We start from the raw sequence: 25,369 nt of genomic DNA on the forward strand, positions 1-25,369 counted from the left end.
GTACAAATTTTGTTACATTCTTATGGGTTCCGTACCAATATTGGTACGGCCGTCTAATGGATAAACATATGTTTATCCATTAGACGGCGACGCGGCGCTTACGCGCTTTGATATTTTGTCTTATGCAGTTAAAGCAGTACGATTGCTTTGAAAAAAAGTTCAGAACTTCCAAAATATTTCAAAATAAAGAAAACATTTTTTTTTCCAAAAATTTTTTTTTTTCAAAAATTTATAATTTCTCAAAAATCTATTTTTTTCAAAAATGTTAATCTTTTTAAAAAAAATAATTTTCGGTACGGGAAGTTCCAGCAATTTGCCTTAAGGTACAATGCCATGCGCCACTAGCCTCATAGTTATGTTGTCCAGGAACAAGTGACGGCACCTATAATTCTTTTCCCATTTCCAGCGCCGAATGCCGCGCTTAGTGCATGCGAGCGTCGCTGTCGCTGTCGCGTTGCACTTGAAAGGTGAGCATGAGTTGCGTGCTTTGTTGTGATTTCATTCCATTACCATATAGTCAACAAAAATGGCCGAAGAAAACGTTTCAACTGAGTCATCCGGGCTGTTCACGGGCCTCTTTTACGAAATTATACAAAGTCCTTTAAACCTTTTACTAATCGGCTTAATTGCCATCCTGGTGTACAAAATAATTAAGAGTAGACAAAGCATAAACAGACCAGTGCACGTAGAACCACAACTGCCAAAGCTAAGGAAAGACTTTACAGTCGAAGAACTCAAGAAGTTCGATGGCAATCAACCTGATGGTAGAGTTTTAGTCGCTGTTAATGGAAATGTTTATGATGTTACTAAAGGGAAAAGATTCTATGGACCTGGTAAATAGATTTGAATTATTCATAACCTTAAACCTCGTAGTAATGTAATTAATATGCAATTATTACTAAAGGGGGTCCATACTCTGCATTTGGTGGCAGAGACGCCTCCCGCGGTTTGGCTACATTTTCGGTGACAAGTTCAGATAAGGAGTATGATGACCTTAGTGATTTAAATTCTATGGAAATGGAGTCTGTACGAGAATGGGAAATGCAATTCAAAGGTAACTATATGCAGCCAGTTTCAAATTTCATAGTTTTACATTATAAATTTCTTAAACCCTTCTGTCCAAGAGGGGTAAAGCTGCAAACACTTTAAAATCCTCTAAGTAGGTTTAACAATTTTTAATGTTTTTTAAGCTACTTTTTTATTACTATTAAAATTAATTGTATATCTACTTTTATGTTCCTCTAATAGTCCAGTCACTGAACCTTAATTTAGGTAAGAATCTCAGATTTTGATATACCCAGCTGTAAGTCTGTAAATACTTGTATATTGACACCTAAAAGTTGTCTCAAAACCTACATATCTTAGGGTGTATGCAACATATGTAGGTTTTGCGACAACTTTTAGGTGTCATTATACAAGTATTTACAGGCTTACAGCTGGATATCTCGAATTCCGAGGTGAACTTACTATAATGACTGGTCTATAACACAATTAGTTTTTATGGGAAATTGCTCATTGTGGAAAATTGTTACAGGATTCCAAGTATAAATATGAATAACTTATATTTAATTATAATTTAATTAGTTCTCTCATGAATAATAAATTCACAATGCATTTCCCCATATTTTTTGTAGATTATATTTATGGCTGTTTTATCAATGGTAGTTATTTAGTAGTTATAAAATATTTAATGATGCAATGCATCATTAAAACAAAAAAGTCAAAATAAGAGTTTGAATATCATAAAAACTCAGATAGTTCCGTTATGTCCAAATAGGGTAACCCCACAGAAGTTTAAAATCTTCTTCAAAGTTGATTTAAAAATTTTTAATGTTTTTCCAAGCTATTTATTTATTACTACTAAAATGAATTATATAGCTCTTCATGGAAAATTGTTATAAGATTCCGAGTACTAGTATGAATAACATATAAATAATTATAATTTAACTAATTACTCATGAATAATACATTTCCACATATTTTTAGTAGATAATATTTATGGCTTATTTTATCAATGATAGTTATTTAGTAGTTAAAAAATATTTGTTTCAATAGCAATGATGATGCAATGCTTAAAAAAAAATCTAAATAAAAATTTGTATAGCAAACAGAAATTTAGATTACATTTATACATATTGTTCCTATTTTATTATAATGCATATAAAAAAAAATTATCTTTGTAGGCTTCTTAAGAATAATTGACTGGACTTCTCAAAATTCAATATTTTCAGATTTTAAAAAAATTTAAAACTTTTTTTTATATCAATGATTTAGTTATTTAGTAGTTAAAAATATTTGTTTCAATAGCAATGATGATGCAATGCTTAAAAAAAAATCTAATTAAAAATTGTATAACAAACGGAAATTCAGATTGTGTTTACTCATTTGGTTCCTAATTTATAATAATGCATATTAATAAAATAAATTTTCTTTGTAGACTTCTTAAAAATAATTGACTGGACCTTTCAGAGCTTTATCATTTTTATGGTACTTTTTTTTTGAATTCAATCATTTCATTAATTTTATTATTAACTTGTAAATATTTAAATTAAAAGATAAAATTACAATTGATGCTTTCATTATTTATATTCAAAAATATATATGTAATTTTATTGATATGAGCAAATGCAGAGTTATTATTTTTGGATATTATATTTTGTTTTATTGTTAATGAAACTTTGTTTGTTTTAGAAAAATATGATCTTGTGGGTAGACTTTTAAGACCAGGTGAGGAACCGACAAACTACTCAGATGAAGAAGAGGAAACTCCAACACCTTCGGGAGAAAAGACCAAGGATGAATAATGTATATGTATATATATGTTATTTGGTTTTATATATTGGTTAATTTATAATTATTGTATAATATAATTATAGAGCTTTTAGACATTGTCAAGTTATTACGTAAGTGTTAATTTTTTTATATAAAAGTTTATATTTAAATTAAGCTATTTAAAAAGCAATGTATCTAATATATTTGTTACAATTTGCTGCATTGATAAATTAAATGAATTGTAACAGAAATCTAACACAAAGCACAAGCTATGATTTATATTTTGTGTTGCAGTATTTTAACATTTTGTTTAAATTATAAACATTAATAATGAATTATGAAATTTTTTCATATAACTGCAGATTGATTTGATGTTTTGCTGATTTATATAGTGGACCAACTTAATAACTTATGTGTTCAAATTTGTGGTGGTATGGTTATAGTATTTTTTGTTGACATTTTCATACTTTTATGCTGAATCTTAAAAATATAACTATGAAGACTGCATAATATCATCTTGAATAAATTCCACGTAACTTTTATATTAGGGTATCAGGTTAAGTGTTAAAATTTTATTTCTTTGTGTAAAGTTATATGAATTGGTATCAGAAGAAATACATCACTGTTATGGACATGATTAAGATTGTTGTATTTATGTCAATAGTGAGTGTAGAATTAAAAATTTGTCTATTGGAAATATGCATTTATTAAACGTATTTGATTAAATCCATTGAAATCATTTATATATATGTAACTATATTAATTGCAGTGATTTTCACTATTAACTTTCCTAGAGATTTTATTATTTTTTCAGAAATTCATTTGGATCAATTGTGATAGTTATTGTGAAAATGGAAGTCAAATGATAAAATATGTAAGTTATTTAGTTATGTTTAATTTGAAGAAAAAACAAGATAAGCAGTATTGATCGTGTGCCTTCAATTATAACAATGAGATTACCAAGTCAATACTAATCTAGTTCTACATTGTACACCGAAGGCTCGATAACTTAATACTGGGAATATTTGAGATGCATCTGAAAAGAATTAAACAATGCACTTTTTATTATAACAATGTTAGTTCATTTTATACTTGGATGATGGGATTATAAGAAGAGAGTTTTTACTAAGGTATTAACTTAACAAATAGTTTTTTTATTAAGTTCAGCAGTTTATTTTAACTGTTTTTTCTAATTATACCACATGCATAGTTCTTGATAAGTGAATTGTTTGCAAATTCAACATTATTATTATTATCCACGTAGGGATATTGAGTCAGAAAATCAAACTATTGCATCATACAAAGAAAGATTTTGTTTGGGTCTATAAACTGTAGGAACTTTATTTAATATATATTCTGTTATTGGTTTAATTTGAACTGTTGATCCGGATAATAACTCAAAAACCTAATCACCAATAAAAATGCTCACTGTATTTTGTATATTTTAAGAATTTTTTAGAAACACTCACCATAATTATCCAAAAATGCTTTTATTTCTGTGTTACTATGACCTTCCATCCAGCTTAGCTGCATCATTATATCGTTTTCGTTCTCAAACTTATCATCAGAATTGATGATGCCTTTAAAATCACTTTCTTTTAATTAGGTAATAGGGTAAAATAATAACAAATTATTTTATTGTTATTTATTAATTGTTTTAAAAACAGTATGTAATATATATTATAAACAACTATTTGATAGCAAACAAACAATAAAACTGAAAGAAAACTTCTATTGAAAATATCACAAAAATTAAGCCCAACCTGGCCTTTAAAACTTGGTTTATGCTGTATCATTTTATTCTTATATACAATATACAAGAACGGACGATAGTTTTAAAAAATCAAAGTTCTCAATCACATATATTAATAAGTTGGCTGCACCTAATCTTTGAAACCACTGACTGAAAACTGTCAAATAATTATGGTGGCAAACCTGTAGTCAAGCAGTTACCTTCACACACTGTTTGATTTTTTATCATTATGACTTTTATTTGTCAAATTTTATTAAATGATATTATTTTAAATATGTTTTAATAATTATGAGATACATTGGTTTTTACATAAATTAGTTATAAGTGTAATATGTATTAACTAAATCAATTTTTTAAATCGCTCACTCCTATTACTAATTAACGTTAAATGTATTTTTTGGTTACCTCTATGAAAGTGGTCCCAATGTTTACTTACAATTAAACAATAACTTGATGAATGTTCTGTTATATTAATACATTTCAATTCTTGTTATTTGACAAAATAATATTTTTCTGTAATGGGTAAAATTGAAGTGCTAGATCACCTGCCAAAAACTGTCCTTGATGAACATTCTAATTGTGACTCACTAACAAATGCTAGCATAATGCTAGAAGCCGCTTTAAGTCAAATGGATGATATTTTATCAGGTACATAAATGAAATTACTGTAATTGAAATGGAATCTTGTTCTAATCAATTTCATTTTAATTGGAAGGTCCCATGTTGAGGTCTAGTAGTTCTTGTAGTAATGATGTTTTGACAGCTGCTAGAAATCTGGCGGCAGCTTTAAATAATTCAGAAGAAGACCCAGTTACTACTTTGGAACCAGAGGTTACTAGTTCTATTTCAAAATGGATAAACAATCAGGTAAAACATTTAAATATTCTGTTAAGCTTAGTAATCGGCTTAACATCAATAAAAAACATGAATTTCTTTCAAAAATTTATTTTACATTCATACGTTTTGGCTATAACTCTAGCCTTCATTCAGTGGAAAAATTATTTAATTTTAGTGTTAAATTAGGAATTTCTAATAATTCATGGTATCAGAATATGGTAATGCACTACACTATGTAATATAAACATTAAACTTGTAATTAAACAATATTCTACAAAATACTGACTTTAAAAAATCACAGATAGAAAGTGTGTAATTTATGACGTTCGTAAAGTCATAACATATGAAATTTTTGAAAGAAATTCATGTTTGTTATTGTTGTTATGCCCGATTACTAAACTTTGTTAATATATTTGTATACATATGTATATATATATATATATATATATATATATATATGCCTGTTTTTCCATATTTTTTTTTGAAAAGACAGTAATGCATTCATCCAATGCAAGTTTGATCTTTTTATTCCATAGCAGCCCGAATTTGCTTTGGATGGATAATTTTCTATGTGTTTTTAAAGAAATGTTATTTAAAAAGTTATTATTGACAGTTTGTAGTATTGCAAGCAAATCATTTAATCATTTTTATGCTTTTATTAAATGTTATATTTGGTTTCAAAATTTTTTTGCATCTACTGATGGTGTACATTCATAAAATTGTAAGTCGAAAAGTCTGGAAAAATAAAGGTGCTTTAAATAAATATATAATATATATATATATATATATATATATATATATTATATATATTATCAATTTTATTCAATTTTTAATTATATTAATTATGGTTCATCTAACATTTCGATGAAATTTAATTCTTTGAACTGTACACTGTTTTATATTTATTTAAAGAATCATCATTGAGATTTAGAAAGACAACCACTAATATAATATATTATATTACATTTGTAATATATATATATATATATATATTATATATATATACATACATATATATATATATATATATATATATATTTATATATTTATATATATATATATATATATATACATATATATATTTAGGTAAATTACTCATATCAACGAAAACCCAGAGTTAAATTTTTTCAAAGTTGCAAAGTATTTTGCAAACAACAACTAATACTAATGTTATGTTTAAAGGATTTCATAATAATTATCATAATTAATTATAAATTACTAGTGTAATAGTAATTAATTATTCGCTTTTGCTAGAAAATTATCTGGATGTATCTAGAGAAATTCTACGAATTTACTTACTGGTTACTTGATTTGTTATTAATTGATAATACGCCAACCACTGTATGTTAGAAATCATATTACAGGTTGAAAGAGTACTAAGGCCTTGTAGTAGTTACCTATTGAGGATATTTTATTTTTATCAAGGTATATGAAGGCATTGTTCAAATTGATTAAAATTACAAATTAAAGTTTGTCGAATATATATTCTGCATCTATATATTATTGTTCATTTATAATATTGTTAGTAATGCTGGGATGAATTTATTGATTCAATCAAATTTGTATTACTGGGGTTAATATTCATCAAAAAAATATTAACATGTTTTCGAATTTCAATGCATTGTGACTTAAGGTTAGAACAAGATATGAAATACACTTATTTAAACTTATTAAAATTTAGTATATAAGTGTAAATTACATATAAATATACATCTATAACATGCAGAGAATATTTTGTGGATTATTGACTAAAACACTTCAATCAGGATATTAGATGTGTAAAATAGGTAGTACTTAGGTAGTACTTAAATAATTAAAATTAAAGTCATACCAAATTTAAAAGTTGATATATATATACATATATATATATATATATATATATGCATATATAATCAAAATTAATTAAGTCGTTCGTATTATCTATTTTAGCGAACTTTTGTCTATTTTGCTACATGGAATGATTTTGAATTTCGTACTACGTACCTCAAATGATATTTCAATGCAAATATACATACATCAATTTAAAACAGATCACAATATGTATTATTCTTCTAACACTCTTTCAACCAACAAATTCATTGATATATTTTGAAATTACGAGAACCGTCGAACTTTGTCTTTTCTTCAGTACAACTGGAATGGAACTATTTCGTCATTAATCTCGACATAGTTTAGTTTCCTCAACAAATAAACATTCTAGGAATGTTAGCAATAACAGATTCGATTCCAGAATATATACAAGCGTCTATTTTTGATTGTTTCCGTTCGATGCTAGATCCTCCTGGTCAATTTGTTTGAAATAGTTGTTGCAGCATCACGAATTCGTAATGGCATGTTTATACTGGAATTGTGTACCAATAATAAACTATTTATAGTTTTATGGTTTTTGGAGCAAATATTTATGATTGTTGATCAAACATTTGTCGGTAAGAAGTGCAGAGGCCAAATATATAAAAAATACTTTTATTTTTCATAAATTTCATTAGCTTTTTTATTATTATACAGTAAAATTTACACAAATTATAATAGGATAACAGGTTAAATTTTAAGAACCGAAGATGGGCTGTAAAAAAAAACAAAGCCTGTGATTTTGAAATTGACGGAATTTAATATATAATGAACTTCTTATTCAATCTTGCTTTGGTAGTGTTGTGTTGTGGCTAGCTAGTGAGTTTTAGTGATCCTCGAGGCGGCTTTTGTATTTGTGTGAATGAGTTTGTATTTCATCGTTTAATACTGTGTTGATGTTGACGTAAACATGGATTAACTATAATTTGGAGTATACTTTAGGGATAAAACATTGAATTTTTAAGACAATTCATCAGTTTGAGGGAATCTTAGTGATTAATCTATTAATTTTCAAGTTATCATGCAATTTTTTATATATATTTTAAGTATATTTCACATGTTGTTTATATGTATTTTTAAATGCTATGAAAGGATGTATAGATATTGTATTAAAACTTAACATACCATTGAAAATAACGTTACAAACAACATATATGAAGTATTATTATTATAAAGTATCGGTTAAATTATTAATTATATATTTGTATTTAATGAAAAAACTTTGGAGAATTGTTAAACTTTGGAAAATTGTTAAATGATTTACAAATTTGATTATCTCCTGTTGAAATTTGCATTTGAATGCAGTAAAGCTATTATACGAGAAAATCTAGAAAACATTTTATTGAATTGTTTGTATAAATTTTATTTCATAGCAATGATTTTGATTTTGATTTATCCAGAATTTTGTAGAGAATCAGAATTTATTCAACTTTTCACTTCAGGGGGCGTCTATTAATCACGTGAGGTTTTTAGAGGAGGGGGCATAGTAAAAATGAAAAATTTTACAATTTTTTCTCGTAACTAAAAATACACGTGATATTTGGTGGGGGGGGGAGTAATTTTGAATATAACCACATATCACCAAGAGGAGGGGGGTCCAGAAATCCTTAAAAAATCGATCACGTGATTACTGGACGCTCCCTTAGGTAATTCAAAATATTTTTCCAAAATAGAATTTGTTATTGAGATTTCAAATTTACTTTTTTATAAGTAATAATTAATCGCTCATTGCATTTTAATAGCTACCAATAAATAGCTCCTTTTTATAGCTGTGCTAACTTTTAATAGTCTGTTATTTCGAAAAATACTTAGATATTTGAGTTTATTGGTATTAGAATTTAAAATGAAGAATTAAAATTTTTAATGCTTGTACATGTAAGTTTAATGGTAAGCAGTGAAGTACTGGCACCAAATGTTTTATAGTTTTAGTTAGCGCGAGCTATCTTTAATCCTTGTGCCATATGGAGGTTGTGTTTGCTCGTGCGTGTAGCTTCAACTATCCTAAAACTGCAAGAATATATATATATATATATATATATATATATATATATATGTGTATACAGAGCCGGATCAGACTAATGGTTAACTTTTAGATATATTCTTCAGGAACTATAGATAACAAACAAAATTAATTTATTATACATTTATACATTTATATAATTATTTTCAAATTGAAAGAATTCACTTTTTACTTTAATAGTTTAAACATTTTCCATATCAAATACTCAACAATCGAAACGCAGCAAAAACTAAGTTTGGAATTACGTCTACACTTTACACTTTACAGAGTACTTTTTTATTAAAATTTTCTATTTTTATTTTTTCGTGTTTATTATCTGTTATCTTAATAATTTGTCTGCTCATTACCTATAATCCTATTACTTCATATATCCGTTTTTCATCTGTATATTATGTCAATATATAAAACAAAATGTAGTTCCTGAGAAGTGGACATAATATATCCCTGAAATCGAACAAAATAATTTAAAAAGAAGATAGATAATATTTTTAAGAAAAAAAATATTTTACTTCGAAAATTTAAAAATCATAATTAATAACAGCTATCAAGAAAAAAATGAACCATAATTAAAAAAAAAAAAACAAAAAAATCAATAAGTTTTTAGAAGATGTTGGATACAACGGTTTGGAACTAGATGCGTTTTGTCATTCTATCATCAAGGATAAGTTGATGATTACTGAGGGTTAAATCTTATACATATTCATTAGAGAAATAAGTATATTATAAAGTATATAAATGCAGTCTGCAGTACTTTTGAATATTTCACTTGCATTGCTTCAAAAATGAATAATTATACATTTTTATAATATACTATAAATTCATCAGTATTATAGTATATTAATGTTAAATAGGGTTGTCTGAATGACTTTCAACTTTTATATTTATTTTTTCTTTTGTGATATGTTTTTGGAGTTTATCTAACAGCCCTGAATTATATATATATATATATATATATATATATATATATATATATAATGCGCTCAAACATACTATGGTAGAAGAATTATATTACTAACCGCGCATCAGACAGACAACGCATCCGTGAGGCAGTCTTACTAAAGTCTTCAAGTGAATAAGAGCCATGGATTTAAATTCTTATCTGCACGAATTCAGTATTGTTTTGATGTTATTGAATTTCTTTATTCAATTTTGTTTATGATCAGCTTTGTTAAAAAAAAATATATCATAGTGCTAACTCATATGAAATTAATTTTTACTTGTTATAATTAGTGTTTTTGATAAATTTGGATAAACAATTAAAGTTATGGAATATAACCACCGAAATATATTGTGGTGTAATTGAATTATAAAAATAGAATCAATGGGATTAACATACAAAAGTGAAAATGTGATTTACTTAATCATTTTTTATAATGTAAATTAAATAAAATTGTACACAAACATTGTAAATCGAAATAAACTATTTTTCGCGTTTGTAAAGTTGTGTGTTTATAAAGTTTGTAAAGTTTTGTTTTGATGTTTATCAAGAATTATGTATTTAAATAAAAATAAAACTTAAATATAAATATAAATATTATATAAGTTTAAACCAAATAAACACCAACGAAATTCCAATATCTCCCATGTGTACCGAATGCTTTAAAATTTAATTTAGTACATCAACAATACGGGTGCGCTAATTATTAGTGTTCACAGATATATAGGTACTAAATCAATTAACGTTCTTAAGAAAAGTCACATCTGCCTACCATATGTGTTTTTTTCTGTTTTACCATTTGCAACTGAATGCGTTGACGATCTATTCTAGTTGACGAGGGAAAAGTTCTTGGTACTACAAGTTAATTGAGTCATTTGTCTTGTTACTGGAATGACCTAGGTTGGGTTTCCTTAATTCTTTTAAATGAAAACAACTTGCATTCTATTAGAAAGATCATATATTTTGTCGTATAATTTCAAAATAGAAGTAAATTAAATTACATTTATAATAGATATATGCAATGAGGTAGAACATGTTTTAAAAATAATTATAGAATACTTTGTGAATAAAGCTAAAGTTGAAATAAATTAAGTGTATTGCGATATCGAGAAGGTCAAATAAATTTAATTTATATTGAGTATGATGAGGCTGATTTTAATCCATTTATTAACGGCAAAATAAAAAAGCTTAGAAAATATAAAGCAGAATTAATTTATTATATTTTTATATTGAAGTTCCAAAAGTGAATTTATATTTAAATTTATTTGAAAATTAAATCGCAATATATTACAATCGCAATGGACCATAAATTAAGTGAGTCACCGATACCATAGTGAATTTGGTGGAACATTTGCCCACGCCTACTCAGCCAATATATTTGCAAAGACAACATGTGCGAGTTAAGTCGTGCTTCAGTTACTGTGGCGGCGCTGGTAGCAAATTTCGAAGGTGAGGACGATCACCTTAGCGGAAGATCTATGCGGATCTCCAAATCAGGAAGACGTCCGCCTGCACATCCGCAATCCACCAATACTTCCGCCATTTATAATGGATCTAGTCATCCAATAAGGAAACAAAGGTCTGGTACTTTTATAGTGCAAGAGTCGGAATGTTCAGTTACTGTTACTTTGCCTATTGCTTCGCCTAAGAAGATGGTGGATTCAGAAGAATCTTCAGCTGAATCGCGAATTGGAGGCTCGTGCTCTCCGTCGCCGATTGTGCAGCAGGAAACGAGCACTACTAGTGAATGTTCTGAAGAAGGTATATAAATGATAAATGAAAATGAAAATGCCAACTTTTTCGGAAAAGTTTTAAAATTTTAATACGTTTCGGACAACAAAGTGCAATTTATGATTGAGTTTGAATGACATTGGATTTTGTTTACTATATATGGTAGAGCTTGTTTTAATGGTTCACGGGTAAAAAAGTTCACTATCATTATCTCAAAAACAAGCAAAGATGTGCCACCAGTTATCGCCTTAATTCTTACGACATTGATATCAAGGGATAAACGAAAATGTGTCAATATTTATACCAAAAGTATTTTTTTTTGTTTGAGCTTTGTATTTAGTTAATGATACCTGAAAATAATTTTCAAGTATACGTTATTTTATTGTTTTGTAAGATGTATTGTTATTTTTCAAGTTAGGTTCAACAGTTTTCTTTTATATACCTTTCATAAAATCTTACAGGTGAATGGGGTAAAAAGGACCAACTAAATCTTTACAATGACAAAGGCTTATAAACAAAAAGAAATACTGAATAAAACATATTAAGTTAAAAAAAAACATTTTACAAGAGATAAATTAAATTTATAGTTATTCTACCTCTGCTGATGAATATTTTTTTCGAAATACCAGATCGAGTTTATATACAACTAGGTGGTGTATGGCATCGTGCCTTAAGGCAAATTGCTGGAACTTCCCGTACTGTAACGAAATGTTCGAGTAATATGAAATGCTTTCAATAGATTATTATAAATACTGTAACTTATATATGTTTACAGAAAACTAAATGAACAAAACTTAATCATTCGAATCTAAAATAAAGGACATAGTCTAATATTTATAAGAATTATATAAACTAAATTGCAAAGTTAAAATTATTTATTTTAACTACAAAAAAAATTTTTTTGGAAATTAAAAAAAAAACTATTTTTTTGCCCGAAAATCATTCATTTCGTCAACACAAGTAGAAAGTTTTTTGAATCATTCAAATCGGATGCTTGATTCTCTCAAAAACTGCGATTTCTTGCACATTTAGCTCGGTATCTCCGAAACTGCTGGACCTGCACCACTTCTCTCCGTCATTACATATTGAATGTTTTTTAGATCATTCAAATCGGATGTTCCGTTCTCTCAAGAACTCAATTTCTATTTTCTGCACTCTTTGCTCCATATCTCTGAAACGGCTGGACCTGTATTTGCCAAAAACTAATCAGTACATCTCCCAATCAATAGTAATCGAATGTTTTTTGAACCATTCAAATCGGTTTATCCGTGCTCCCGAAAACGTGGACGAAAAATTGCATTCATACATGCATACACACACATCCATTTTTTCTGAAGTATGCCAAAATGTTGAGAAACCTTCAAAACGTGAAGAAATGTAAAAATTATCAATTTCGATTTTTGGACGATTACAATAACTTACCCTACGGGAAGTTAATAAAATCTTTATGAAAAATGCTTCCTTAAAATACGTATTTCACATTGGTTAAATATTGTAGCTATTATTTTGTAATATTCCTTTCAAATAAAAAAGACTTAGGATGTTTTTGCCCCCTGGCTGTTCCTTCATACCCGCCTAGAGGCAAAAGGGACAGATGGCAAATTTGAGAAAAATAGTTAAAATGCTTGTATTGTTTTTTATATAATTAGGAATTAACTGGGAATTGTTTGTTTGACACATGTTATGTGTTCCTGGAATGCATTAGATTCAGACAGTATAATAGCTGAAAGTCAAATTGGACCTTTGTGTCCTGTCTTCCTCTATAGCTTTGGAAATGTAGAAAGCCTTGGTGATGTAGGAATATTTTACAATCTGCTAATGTAGGAAAATGTTTTCTAAAGATTGTACTTAGTAGATAGTACTTGTAGCAGGTATTGCGATATGAAATGATTTATTTATAAAGTTGAACATTTATCGTAGGTTTGCGATGCATTGATAGGCATTTTACATAACGTATGTAATATTATAATTATTCTTGCCGATAATTACTACGTTTGCCAACTACCGTTTATAAATTTTATGACTTGCGGTTAATGTACACACGTGTTCCTTGGTAGCTTCTTTATGCTTATTCATATTATACTACGCGTTCGTAACTTCCGCCAGATTCTAAGCACTTCACGTGAATTATAAACAGTTCCAAAATCCTACCAGGACTGTCGTCGACTTAGAACATGGAACATTAAAATCAAAATGAAAGAAAACATATTTATATATTTCTTGGCAAGATGTCCTCATTCCCTAAGCATTTTTTTGAACTACCTTCACTTCCAAACTCTATTTCTTGCAAATAAAAAAAATCTGGTAGTTCTTGCTTTTACGGACAAAGTTTGATTTCCATAGGTTTTACAATATTTTCTATTTTATTAGGGTTTTGATCACTTTTCAAACCGTGTTATAAGGGGCATATGTTTTGTAAATTGTTTAGTTTTGTATTATATTATCTTCATAGAGATAGTTCTTCATAGTGTTTTGTGTTTACACACTACTCTTTATTTTTTATTGCATTTTAGCTACAAATCACCCCTTGTTACTTGATGTTTATTTACAGCTGGAACAAGCATTAAAGTTAAAAATAAATTCAATTTCAAAATACTGATTTTTTATATATTGAGAAAAGTTCTTTTTTCCTGATGTCTTTATGAAGATATGAAATTAAAAGTTGGAATTGGATTATGTTGTTGGATTTTTTAACTCTCTTTTATCTGGAAAATCTATTTTTTGTTTAGAATATGCGAGTTATTTAACGTTCAAAAGGAATTCTTCTTGTTTCTTAATGTTCGACAGTCTATCTTGTGGAGTTTTAGTTCAATTAATTGCTTTAGATATTAGTATGTGTTGCTTCATCTTAAGCGGGTCATAAAATTCGATTCATCATTAATACATTAAATATTCATTAGCACGATTCTTAAAATTATTGCTTAATAATGACAATAGCAATTAATTGAGTTAAAAATAGATTCCAAAGTAATGTGCTGTGAAGTTAATAAGACTATATTTTAAATGTTAATTTATAAACTTTATCTGCGATTGGATATCTGTTATTTTGGCATCACAATGAGCTTTATTCTAAAATATTGTAAATGGTTTTTAAGATATTTATTTGAAAATATCATAGAGAACACCTGGCGATATATGTAACAGAAAATGAGATAATTTAAAAAAATACAACACTGAATTTAAGAATTAAATTTTTAATTCGTGTCAAGCTTGTTACAATAAATTTTCAGATATACCTATTTTTAAGATTATTGCTATTTATGGAATTGTATGATGAAAATGGTTTAAAAGAAGTTATTTAAATATTCATTGTATTTTTTACAAACAAAAAAGTGTTCTTTATTTACTTTTCGAATAAAAAAAATTATTTATTTCTCTGCTTATTTCAGTTAAAAAAAATTTATTGTTTGTGAAGATAATGATTTTTAAATCAAAATAACTATGTTTTGAAATTCACATTGTTTTGAAATTCCTGAAATTTGCATTAAGGCACGATGCCATGCGTCACTAATTAAAATTTTAAATGTTCAATTATCGTATTAAATATAAATAAGGAATTGAAGTAAAAATTGTAGTAAAAATAAGGAACAGTAATAAAATATTCGAGGAACGTTAAATGCTTTCAAGTAGATTATTATAAATACTGTAATTTTCATCATTCGATTTTTATAGACAAAGTATAAGAGTTTATAAATTTGTTGACGACGTTTATATATGGTTACATGAAAAGTAATTACACAAAACCTAATCAAGAGGAATTACATAAATTATTAATATTTACATAAGTATATGAATGAGCTTTAGAATTGTAGCTAGAATTAAAATTAAAATCTTGATCATATTTTCGATACTTAAAAAAAAATTAACAAACCAATCGTTTCTTTGCAAGAAAAATGTTTTTTAAATCATTCAAATCGGATGGTTGATACACTCAAAAACTACCATTTTTTGCACATTTAACACGTATCTCCGAAAAACTAATCAGCACTTTTTCCCATCATTACAAATTGAATGTTTTTTAAATTATTCAAATCGGATGGTCTGTTTTATCAAAAACTTTATTTCTATTTTCTGCACTCTTTGCTCCTTATCTCCTAAACGGCTGGACCGACTTTTGTCAAAAACTGATCAGCGCGTCTCCTTATCAATAGAAATAGAATACTTTTTAAATTATTCGTTGATACCGAAATTGTATCCACACAAAATACGCGTACGCACACACATATATACATCCATTTTTTAAGGTATGCCAAAATGTTCAGAAACCTCTGAAACGTAAAGATATGCAAAAATTTTTATTTTCAATTTTTAGGCTATTACTATAATTTATCCTACGGAAAGCTATAAAAAAGTCATTTATTTATTTATAACCAATTCCTGGGTTAGCGATTTTGATCGAATGTGATGGGTCAAGCCGCATGTGCGGCATTCGCACCAGGCTGGAGAGCTTGTTGCGTACATTTGGCAGCTGGCCAGAGACGCTGCTCAGGGCGCGGCGGCTGGAAATAGCGCTAAGCGCACACCATACGACCATTACATATATCAGTACGCATTATAGCATCTAGATTCCTTCACCATTTTATTGCATTCTTAACTCTATAACTACGACTTTTAACTGCTCTACATGATTCTGAGGTCTGCATAGTAAAATTTTGCACAATAAATTATCACTTGAACTCTTTAATTTTTTGCCATTGTTGAACCGAACAATTGTCTGGAGCTCAACTCAAAGTAATTGTTTTCTTCAGTATTGAAGTATTCGATACTTGCATTACCACGTTTGCAATTTAAAACATGATTCTATATCATATCGTTAATTTCTAACTATATTTTACTGTTCTTATACAAGATAACTGTATCTCTACATATTTTATGCTAACATTATTATATATTTTATGCCTAAAAGAAGTATGCTGTTGAATTTTTATATTGCCCACTTTTAGAATTCAGTATATCTGAATTTATTATAAATCTGTTCACTTACAAACTTCTTCCATGTGTTCCTAGTCGACTTTATTTTTTTTTTAATTTTTTCTTCTCATGTAAGTAGTCGTGTATGTGCGGTTGTTTTCTTTCCGATCATCCTTTCACTTTTGTTTCACTTATTTTACTTTGATGACCTTATGCAGAAAACACGCTTTTACCAATCACAATCGTGTTCAGTAGAGTTCTTTCTTACCTCAATTTTTGCAGAACATTTTGTTAGTACTTTTATAGGTTCGTAATGTTTTCATATTGGTCTATATTGTTATCTCTTCATTTCTCCAGCACATATATGATTTTCGTCTGTCTTGTCTAGAGTCCATGTCTCTAATCTTTATAGATCGACTCTCTGAATGCAATCAGTTTATCAATACGGTCATATTCGCCGTATTTATATATAATGATATAAAGGAGATTATGGAATTTTGCAATAATGTTAAAAAAGATATCGTATTGTAGATCTCTTTATTTAAGTCATATGCGAATGGGGAATGTCCATATATAAGCCATATGGTATTTAACATCCTCTTTATTAACTTCCCGTAGGGCAAGTTATAGTAATCGCAAAAAAATCGAAAATGAAAATGTTTATAAATCTTTACGTTTCAGAGGTTTATAACATTTGGCATACCTTAGAAAAAATGGATTGTATGTGTGTGTGTGTGTGTGTGTATGTATGTATGTAGTATGATGTAATGTGCGTGTGTGTATGTATGTGCGGATACAAATTTTCGTCGACGATTCGGGAACACGGATCAACGATTTGAATAATTCAAAAAACATTCGATTTCTATTAATAAGGCGACGTGCTGATTAGTTTTTGGGAAAGCAGGTCTAGCGTTCCAAAGATACGGGGCAAAAAGTGCCGAAAACGGTAACTCAGTTTTTAAGAGAACGGAGCGTCCGATTTGAATAATTCAAAAAAACATTTTACTTGTATTGACAAGATAAAGAATTGATCAAATTTTCATGAAGGCAGGTCTAACGGTTTCGGAGATCTGATGAAAAAAGTAAAAAAAAATGCCCCTTGGCGGTCAAAATGATCATTAGACATATGGCACATCAAATTATCAAATATTTTATAGAGATTTTAACAATAAGTATAAATTTTTTACATTCCTATGGGTTCCGTACCTGTTTACGCGTTAGACGGCGACGCGGCGCTTACGGGCTTTGATATTTCGTCTTTATGCAGTTAAAGCAGTACGATTGCTCTGAAAAAAAAGTTTAGATCTTCCAAAAATATGTCAAAATAAAATAAAACATTTTTTTTTTTTAAAAAAAAATAAAAAAAATTTTTTTTTTTCAAAAAAAAGTAATTTTTGTCCAATATATAGTTCTCAAAAATCTTATTTTTTCAAAGTAAATTTTTTTCAAAAATCTTAATCGTTTTAAAAAAAAAAATTTTGGTACGGGAAGTTCCAGCAATTTGCCTTAAGGCACGATGCCTTAATTGCCTTAAGACAGAATTCCACTTACAGCTAGTTTTTGGTTCGTGTCCGACTTTTAAGTAATAAAAATGTTATCGAGATACCATGAAATCATTGTGTAAATACACTTCGTCAGTTTTCAAGCTGCAATTCAGATAAAATCTTTCAACTTATTTTACACACGCCCAGACCGCACTTAAATAATGCATATGATTAAGTGTGCTCTTATTTTTATCAAAGTGTTTGATTATTAATAAACACGTTATTTAATCTTCGATTTTAGCGAATTTTATTTATTGCAAGAGGTATAATTTTAAATTTCGACTTTGAGACTTTTGTCTGCTTTATGTTTTTACATAGAATGAGCTTTTTACGTAAAGATGGAAGATTTCTGTGGGAATTGTTACAATATCATTTTTCAAACCGAATGGGCACAGAAATTAATATTGTCATCGCTAAAATAAATGAGAACAAGTGATAATATATTGCTAGTTCCAATAAAAACTCTTAATTAATGCGTGAACACTGGTGATACTGTTGTGTATTGTTGACTTACAAATTGCTTTGATCCTATTTGCGGTACTATGTAGTTAGAAAATTATATTATCGTTGGCTTCTTTAATTATTTAATTATTTTATTTCATTTCTATGCGACCTAAAAAATCTATATTTTTAATAATTAGCGTGAAATTAGGTCCTTGTCTAAGTTGTTATCTTATGACACAAACATTCTTATCTATAATAATACTTACTGCTAAAGGTGTTACGTGTGGGATTGAAAAATACTTGCGCTTCATAATTATGTTATGAAAACAAAGATAAACGCTATTGTTAACATTACATAACTTATCACTTTTACTTTCCGCTTCAGTATTTAATTCATATTTTATTTATATTTTAAAATAGGGTCGGATTTTTTTTAAATTTATTTTTACCAGCCTCGCCTACTTAGAGCATTTAGCCACACCTACAATTTTAAACTGTCTTTATTATATCATATTATATGTCCAGTACCGGATTTGGTACCCTGGGGCACTGACAAAACTGTCGCCCCATCACTTAAATAGTTTTTATGTCTCATTTTTCTAAAATTAAAATAACTATATGATTGCAAAAAATATTACGTATTACATACTATAATAATGTAACCAAATATTTATATTAATATTAATAGGACTTTATTGTATTTTTTAAGTCTTCTTGGAAAAAATCTGTGGGCTATATATTTAAACAATAAAATAAATAAATATTTGTTCTAACAAATATAATTATAAATTTTTACTAAGGACTTTCTTCATAAACACATTCGACGAACTTCTTAAATTCCTGTAGGATATGTTATTTAAAGTTAAAATTAAAAATGTAGTAATCGCAACAAAATCGAAAATAATTTTTTGTATATCTTTGCGTTGCGTATTCAAGGTTCCTGAACATTTTTTTCTTACTTTCCAAATTTTGCTGCCTCAGAAAATTTCTGCGCTGTCCTTACTGTAATCCAGCACTGACTATATTTATTATACATTTACTAGCTTTATTATATCATATGCTATCTTTATATATCCTGTACTATACAATTTTCTTCATTCATAAATCCAATACTATTTAATTTTCTTTACTAAAATCTACTTAATTTCAATCCAATAAATCAAATGTTTATTCTGTAAGTTGAACTGGTGACTTGAACCGAGTATCCCTGGCGGGCATGCTACTGACTGAGCTATATTCCAGTCACAGCGTCGGATGATTTAAGTATAGTTCCAAATTCACGACAGTTTATAAAACGGTATAATTTATGAAGCTTGTTAACTTCATCATAAATCATTTTGGCTCTATAAATAAAAATAAAAATTTAGGACCCAGACTCTGGGTTTCAGATAGTCCAGTCACTATAGTAAGTTTACCTCGGAATTCGAGATACCCAGCTGTAGTCTGTAAATACTTATATATTGACACCCTAAAGTTGTCTCAAACCCTACATATGGTATTGACACCGTACTAGATGTAGGTTTGAGACAAATTTAGGGTGTCAATATATAAGTATTTACAGACTTACGGCTGTGTATATCGACTTCCGAGATTCTTACCTAATTTAAGCTTAAATGACTGGACCAAGGATGGTGAATACGTTTTCCGAAAAAGTTGGCATATTCTTAACGTATACTATGAAATGTTTTACTGACCCTGCTCCAATCATCGCAGACACATCTACATGTAGCGATGCTGATTTCACATGGATCTGCTCCCAACCGGAGACGAGTCCTCCTCCAAACTCAACTAGTCACAAATCAAATACTCAATCTCATCAAAATCTACGTAAAGCAGGCAGTTCTTCGCCTTCGAATGCTTTGCAGCAGGTAAAACACAACCAGGAACCTACTGCGCGCAGTTGTGGAAGTTTAGACCGCAGACGTCCGGCGAGCAGGGCTTTGCGCGACCAAAAATCGCGTTCGACGCACACTTTACGGTGCGACAATTGGAGCGACTCGACAAATTCTAGAGAAAGCAGGTGCCTCTTATCGTTTGTTTGATTAAGTAACAATGGCTTCTTAATGAAGCTTTAAATGCGGATGTCCACGGTGGTGTATTATTATTTTAAAATTGTGAATAACGATTTCAACTTATCTCTAATTTGAAAAATCAATATTTTGTGTACGAAAGACGTTTGGCTGTAGTGATAATCATTAATTTAACATATTTATATAGTTTCATACTAAAAATAGTATGGATGCCAGGTGATCTACTATATGAAATTGCAATGCTGATTTATTTTTTATGTTGTACTCTAGTCATTACAGTAAGTTTACCTCGGAATTCGAGACACTCAGCTGTAAGTCTGTAAATACTTGTATATTGACACCCTAAAGTTGTCTCAAAACCTACATATGGTATTGACACCCTATCATATGTAGGTTTTGAGACAACTTTAGAGTGTCAATATACAAGTATTTTAATTAGTTTTTATTATATTGTCCTGAATGATTTCCAACCTTTACAACCAAACACTTTGCATAGTAAATCTGGTTAAATTTTCACAATAAATAAAATAGTTTTTATCTCTTCTCTGTTATGCATTCTTAACATAACGATGCAAAAATGTGCTCTAATGTCTAAGGTAATCAATTCTCTGAGGAGTATGTAACAAACCTTAGATTTACCGATAAAATACAGTGACAATTGCCATATAAAAGAGTACTACTAACTACTTTTACTAATAAACTATTAGTTGAGCAAGTGTTGACACTTCCACATATATTATTATACCTACTATATTTGTGTGGAGCAGGTGCGGAGGCAGGTCCGCAATGCACGAATTGACGATTCCTCCGCCTCCAAGTCTTCCTCATTGCGACGGCCAATCTTGTTGCGAAGAAGCTCTAATGCGAATTTTGCCTCCTAGATGCAGGTCAGGGCAAAGAATGTTTGCTAAAAACTCATCCCTGGTTTCAATAAAGTCGACTGAAAAAATTAAACGTCTATAGCTCGAATTTTTGTTTTATATCCAAATAATAGGGGAACAAAAAATCAGTAATTATAAGCAAATGAAAAGCAAAAAAAATTGTTTAAACATTTTTTTTTTGAATCAATGTATTGGAGACTTTCACGTAATCACAACTATCGGCCTATAATGTTCGCACTTCTGTGTATGAAAAGCCTAACAAAAAGTATTGATATTGACTATCTTGGAAACCTTATAAAATTATGATTTATGCGTCATTTCATGAAAAAAGTCATAATTATTTGGAAAATATCGTAAAATTTGAAATTGTGACTTGAAAGTTACGCGGGCCCATAGAAGGTTAAAAGAAATTCAATCGAATTTGTAATATTAAAAGTTTAAATGCAGCTGTAAAATTTTTAATATATTATTATTTTGCTCTATATAATTTTTAAGAGAAAACTGCAGTGTTAATAACAGCTTCACAAAAAAGTTGTCTGTATTGGGTGTGCTGCATATGTTTTCTAATGTAGTTTTTACCGCTGAATACGAATCTAAAATCAAAATTCGGGGTCAAATAGCAAAAAATTGAAGAAATTAAAAAAAAATCGACAAAATTTCCGATTTAGTAATTCTTCTCCATTATAAATAAAATTTTATAATTTCTGTTATTTTCTGGCTCTTTTTACCTTAAATGACTTGATGTTAAGTAATTTGCAAACATATTTATACCCCATTGCCTCTGGGGTAATCTGCAAACATACTTGCAGTTGAATATTTAAAAATATGTTCAAAAATTACTGCTATAATCTACAAAAAAAACTTATTAGATCATTTAGTGAATACCAAAAGGTAAAAAGGGCCAGAAAATAACAGAAATTATAAGATTTTAATTATCGTGCAGAAAATGAATAGATCGGAGTTTTTGTCGTTTTTTTATTTTTTTTTCGATTTTTTGCCATTTAACCCCCAATTTGAAGTTTAGATTGGTATTCAGCAGTAAACAATACATTGGACAACGTATGCCGCATACCCAACACTGTCTGTATTGGGTATGATTTTTTTTTTGGGAAACCTGTATAATTTAGGCAATTTTTTCTAGTAGTTTAGATATTAATTACGAAAAGAAGTAAAGTGAATAAAATTTAATTTATATAACAGTATTTGCGGCAGACCAATTTATTTCCCCTCGGTTATAATCAGGGCCGGTCCTGCCTTGCATGCGATGCATGCAAAAAATGCGGGCGCACGCCTTAGGGGGCGCCAAAACGAGTTTCGGAAATTAAATTTTTAATATAATATTTATATTTTTTTATAGAAAATCTAGAATTATTTATATAAAATCTAGAATACTTAACAAATTATAATAAACAATCTAACTTAACTATAGGGATACGAAAACACAAAAAGCATTATTTGTTTTGCAATGTGATATCAGTAGATATACAATTAACTGATTAATAACTCTACAAATTAGTTAATATCTTCTCTGTTTATTGCTTAATCTACTTATTCAATTTTTATTGTTTGAAGTTACCGTGGAATCGAAAAGAAATTATCTAGTGTTCAATCCAGTAAGCGCAAACCTGCGAAAGATTAAATTATTACTGGGCATTATTGACAAAAAATGCGAGCTGATTTAGTCGAAACGAAACTTATTAAAAACTATAAACAAATTATAATCGGGAAAATAAAAAAGGGGAGTCAGTGCTTAGAAAATGGCATGTTTATTCCAAGAAATTGAATTGTAACATTTGCTTTCGTTGCAAATGTCTCGCATCTGATGAATTCTGAATGTTGAAGACATGCGTGGTTAGGGTTATGAAAATGGAACAAATATGAAAAATGGAAGCAAAATTTACTTTGGAACGAAAATCTTAAGGCTTTTTTTTACCTAATGGTGTCCATACTCTAAATTTAATAATTATTAACTATGCAGAATTAATACATCATTATACAAATATAACAAATTTTTCTTCAATATAGTTCAAGAAATGTGTAATTTCTTTGCATTTTTTACTGATTTTTGGACAATACTTCTAAAATATGTTAAAAATTTAACTTTAGAACAACAAACTGATACTATGAATATGACGGGAAAGCAAGGATGAATACAATTCGGCTCTTACGATATCAATAAGGAGAAGTTTACGACGCAATTTTGGATATTGTAAATGATAAAAAATTAAATTAAATTAAAATTTAAAAAACCCAACATTAAATGCGAGTGTTATGATGGAGAATGAAAAGCTAGTTTTTTTAGCTCTCTTGACATGATTTGTTTAATAGAATAAATCGCATAATAATTAAGTAGAATGTTTCAAAACCAAAATATTAATATTGCACATACGTTAAAAATATTTGAAAACTTAAAAACATTTGATTATAATCAACCCGCGAAACGGCTTGATTTTCTAAATAAATTTAAAATCAATATATTTTATACGCTTTTAAATTATATCTAATTTTTTATGTATTAAATCCAGAATAATCAAAAATTAATTTTTAAAAAATATGTGAATATTTATATAATTTTAATGATAAACTGTTAAAACAGTTAAAATTGATAGGGGGGGGGCGCAAAAAAAAAGTTGCATGCGGGCGTTAAGGACTCCAGGACCGGCCCTGGTTATAATTAATCTTATATCTGTTACCGATCTCGAGATGCGCGTTTCCTGTCGATAAGCGATTGCCTACATAGCCTGCCTTGTTTAATGAAAGACCGACGTCTCGGGTTTCTTTAATTGATATCACGCACAGTGGCACAGTGTAACTTTTCAAGGAACATCAAATAATTTATTGCATGAACTTTTATCTAATGCAATTTTTACTTTTCACATGTAGTCCTGTATTACAAATATACGAGTAGAATGCCCATTAGAAATAAACGACTTATGAAACCAAATTTAATAGACGAATTAATTAATATTTTTATTCGAGAATTATTGTACATATTTGGTGTAACTAACCTATTATACTAATACGTTTGATTCAGAAGTTTTCATATATAGTGAAATACTACAAATGTACGAGTAGAATGTTCATTGGAAACAAACGACTTATAAAACATAATTTGTTAGACGAGTTAATTAACAATATTTTTATTCGAGAATTATTGTATTTGGTGTAACTACTAATACGTTCGATTAAGATGTTTTCACATGTACTCTAATACTACATATATACGAGTAGAATGCACATTATAGAAATAAATGACCTATGAAACCAATTTTATTAGACAAATTAATTAACAATAATTTATTCGAGAATTATTGTATTTGGTGTAACTAACCTATTATACTAATACGTTCGGTTGATGTTTTCACATGTACTCTAATACTACACCAGGACCGGCCCTGGTTATAATTAATCTTATATCTGTTAACCGATCTCGAGATGCGCGTTTCCTGTCGATAAGCGATTGCCTACATAGCCTGCCTTGTTTAATGAAAGACCGACGTCTCGGGTTTCTTTAATTGATATCACGCACAGTGGCACAGTGTAACTTTTCAAGGAACATCAAATAATTTATTGCATGAACTTTTATCTAATGCAATTTTTACTTTTCACATGTAGTCCTGTATTACAAATATACGAGTAGAATGCCCATTAGAAATAAACG

At 28.6% G+C, this 25,369-nt stretch overlaps 2 protein-coding genes across 4 annotated transcripts in view; both read left to right on the plus strand.

The window, feature by feature from the left end:
• Positions 1 to 414: 414 nt before the first annotated feature.
• On the plus strand, positions 415 to 3,029 carry LOC113366542 (membrane-associated progesterone receptor component 1-like). Its single transcript, XM_026608167.1, has 3 exons — positions 415 to 833; positions 905 to 1,054; positions 2,692 to 3,029. Exons 1-3 carry the CDS (start codon positions 527 to 529, stop codon positions 2,802 to 2,804), a joined length of 570 nt encoding a protein of 189 aa, XP_026463952.1. The 5' UTR covers positions 415 to 526; the 3' UTR covers positions 2,805 to 3,029.
• Positions 3,030 to 4,898: 1,869 nt separating this feature from the next.
• Positions 4,899 to 25,369, plus strand: part of LOC113366541 (liprin-beta-1-like) — a 31,503-nt gene continuing 11,032 nt past the window's right edge. For all 3 annotated transcript variants that reach the window (XM_026608164.1, XM_026608165.1, XM_026608166.1), the window contains exons 1-2: positions 4,899 to 5,173; positions 5,241 to 5,392. In XM_026608164.1, the coding sequence (XP_026463949.1) occupies positions 5,044 to 5,173; positions 5,241 to 5,392 (282 nt within the window). In that variant the 5' untranslated portion in view covers positions 4,899 to 5,043. The remainder of the gene's footprint in view (positions 5,174 to 5,240; positions 5,393 to 25,369) is intronic.

The sequence above is a fragment of the Ctenocephalides felis genome, unplaced genomic scaffold (assembly GCF_003426905.1).
Source record: "Ctenocephalides felis isolate EL2017-DRISC unplaced genomic scaffold, ASM342690v1 CF-g0.4_SCAFFOLD_01170, whole genome shotgun sequence".
Classification (NCBI taxonomy): domain Eukaryota; kingdom Metazoa; phylum Arthropoda; class Insecta; order Siphonaptera; family Pulicidae; genus Ctenocephalides; species Ctenocephalides felis.

Coding starts and splice junctions, on each gene's coding strand:
- LOC113366542 (XM_026608167.1), top strand. CDS start 527: ATGGCCGAAGAAAACGTTTCAACTGAGTCATCCGGGCTGTTCACGGGC. Junction 834..904: donor GAAAAGATTCTATGGACCTG/GTAAATAGATTT, acceptor TTATTACTAAAG/GGGGTCCATACTCTGCATTT. Junction 1,055..2,691: donor ATGGGAAATGCAATTCAAAG/GTAACTATATGC, acceptor TGTTTGTTTTAG/AAAAATATGATCTTGTGGGT.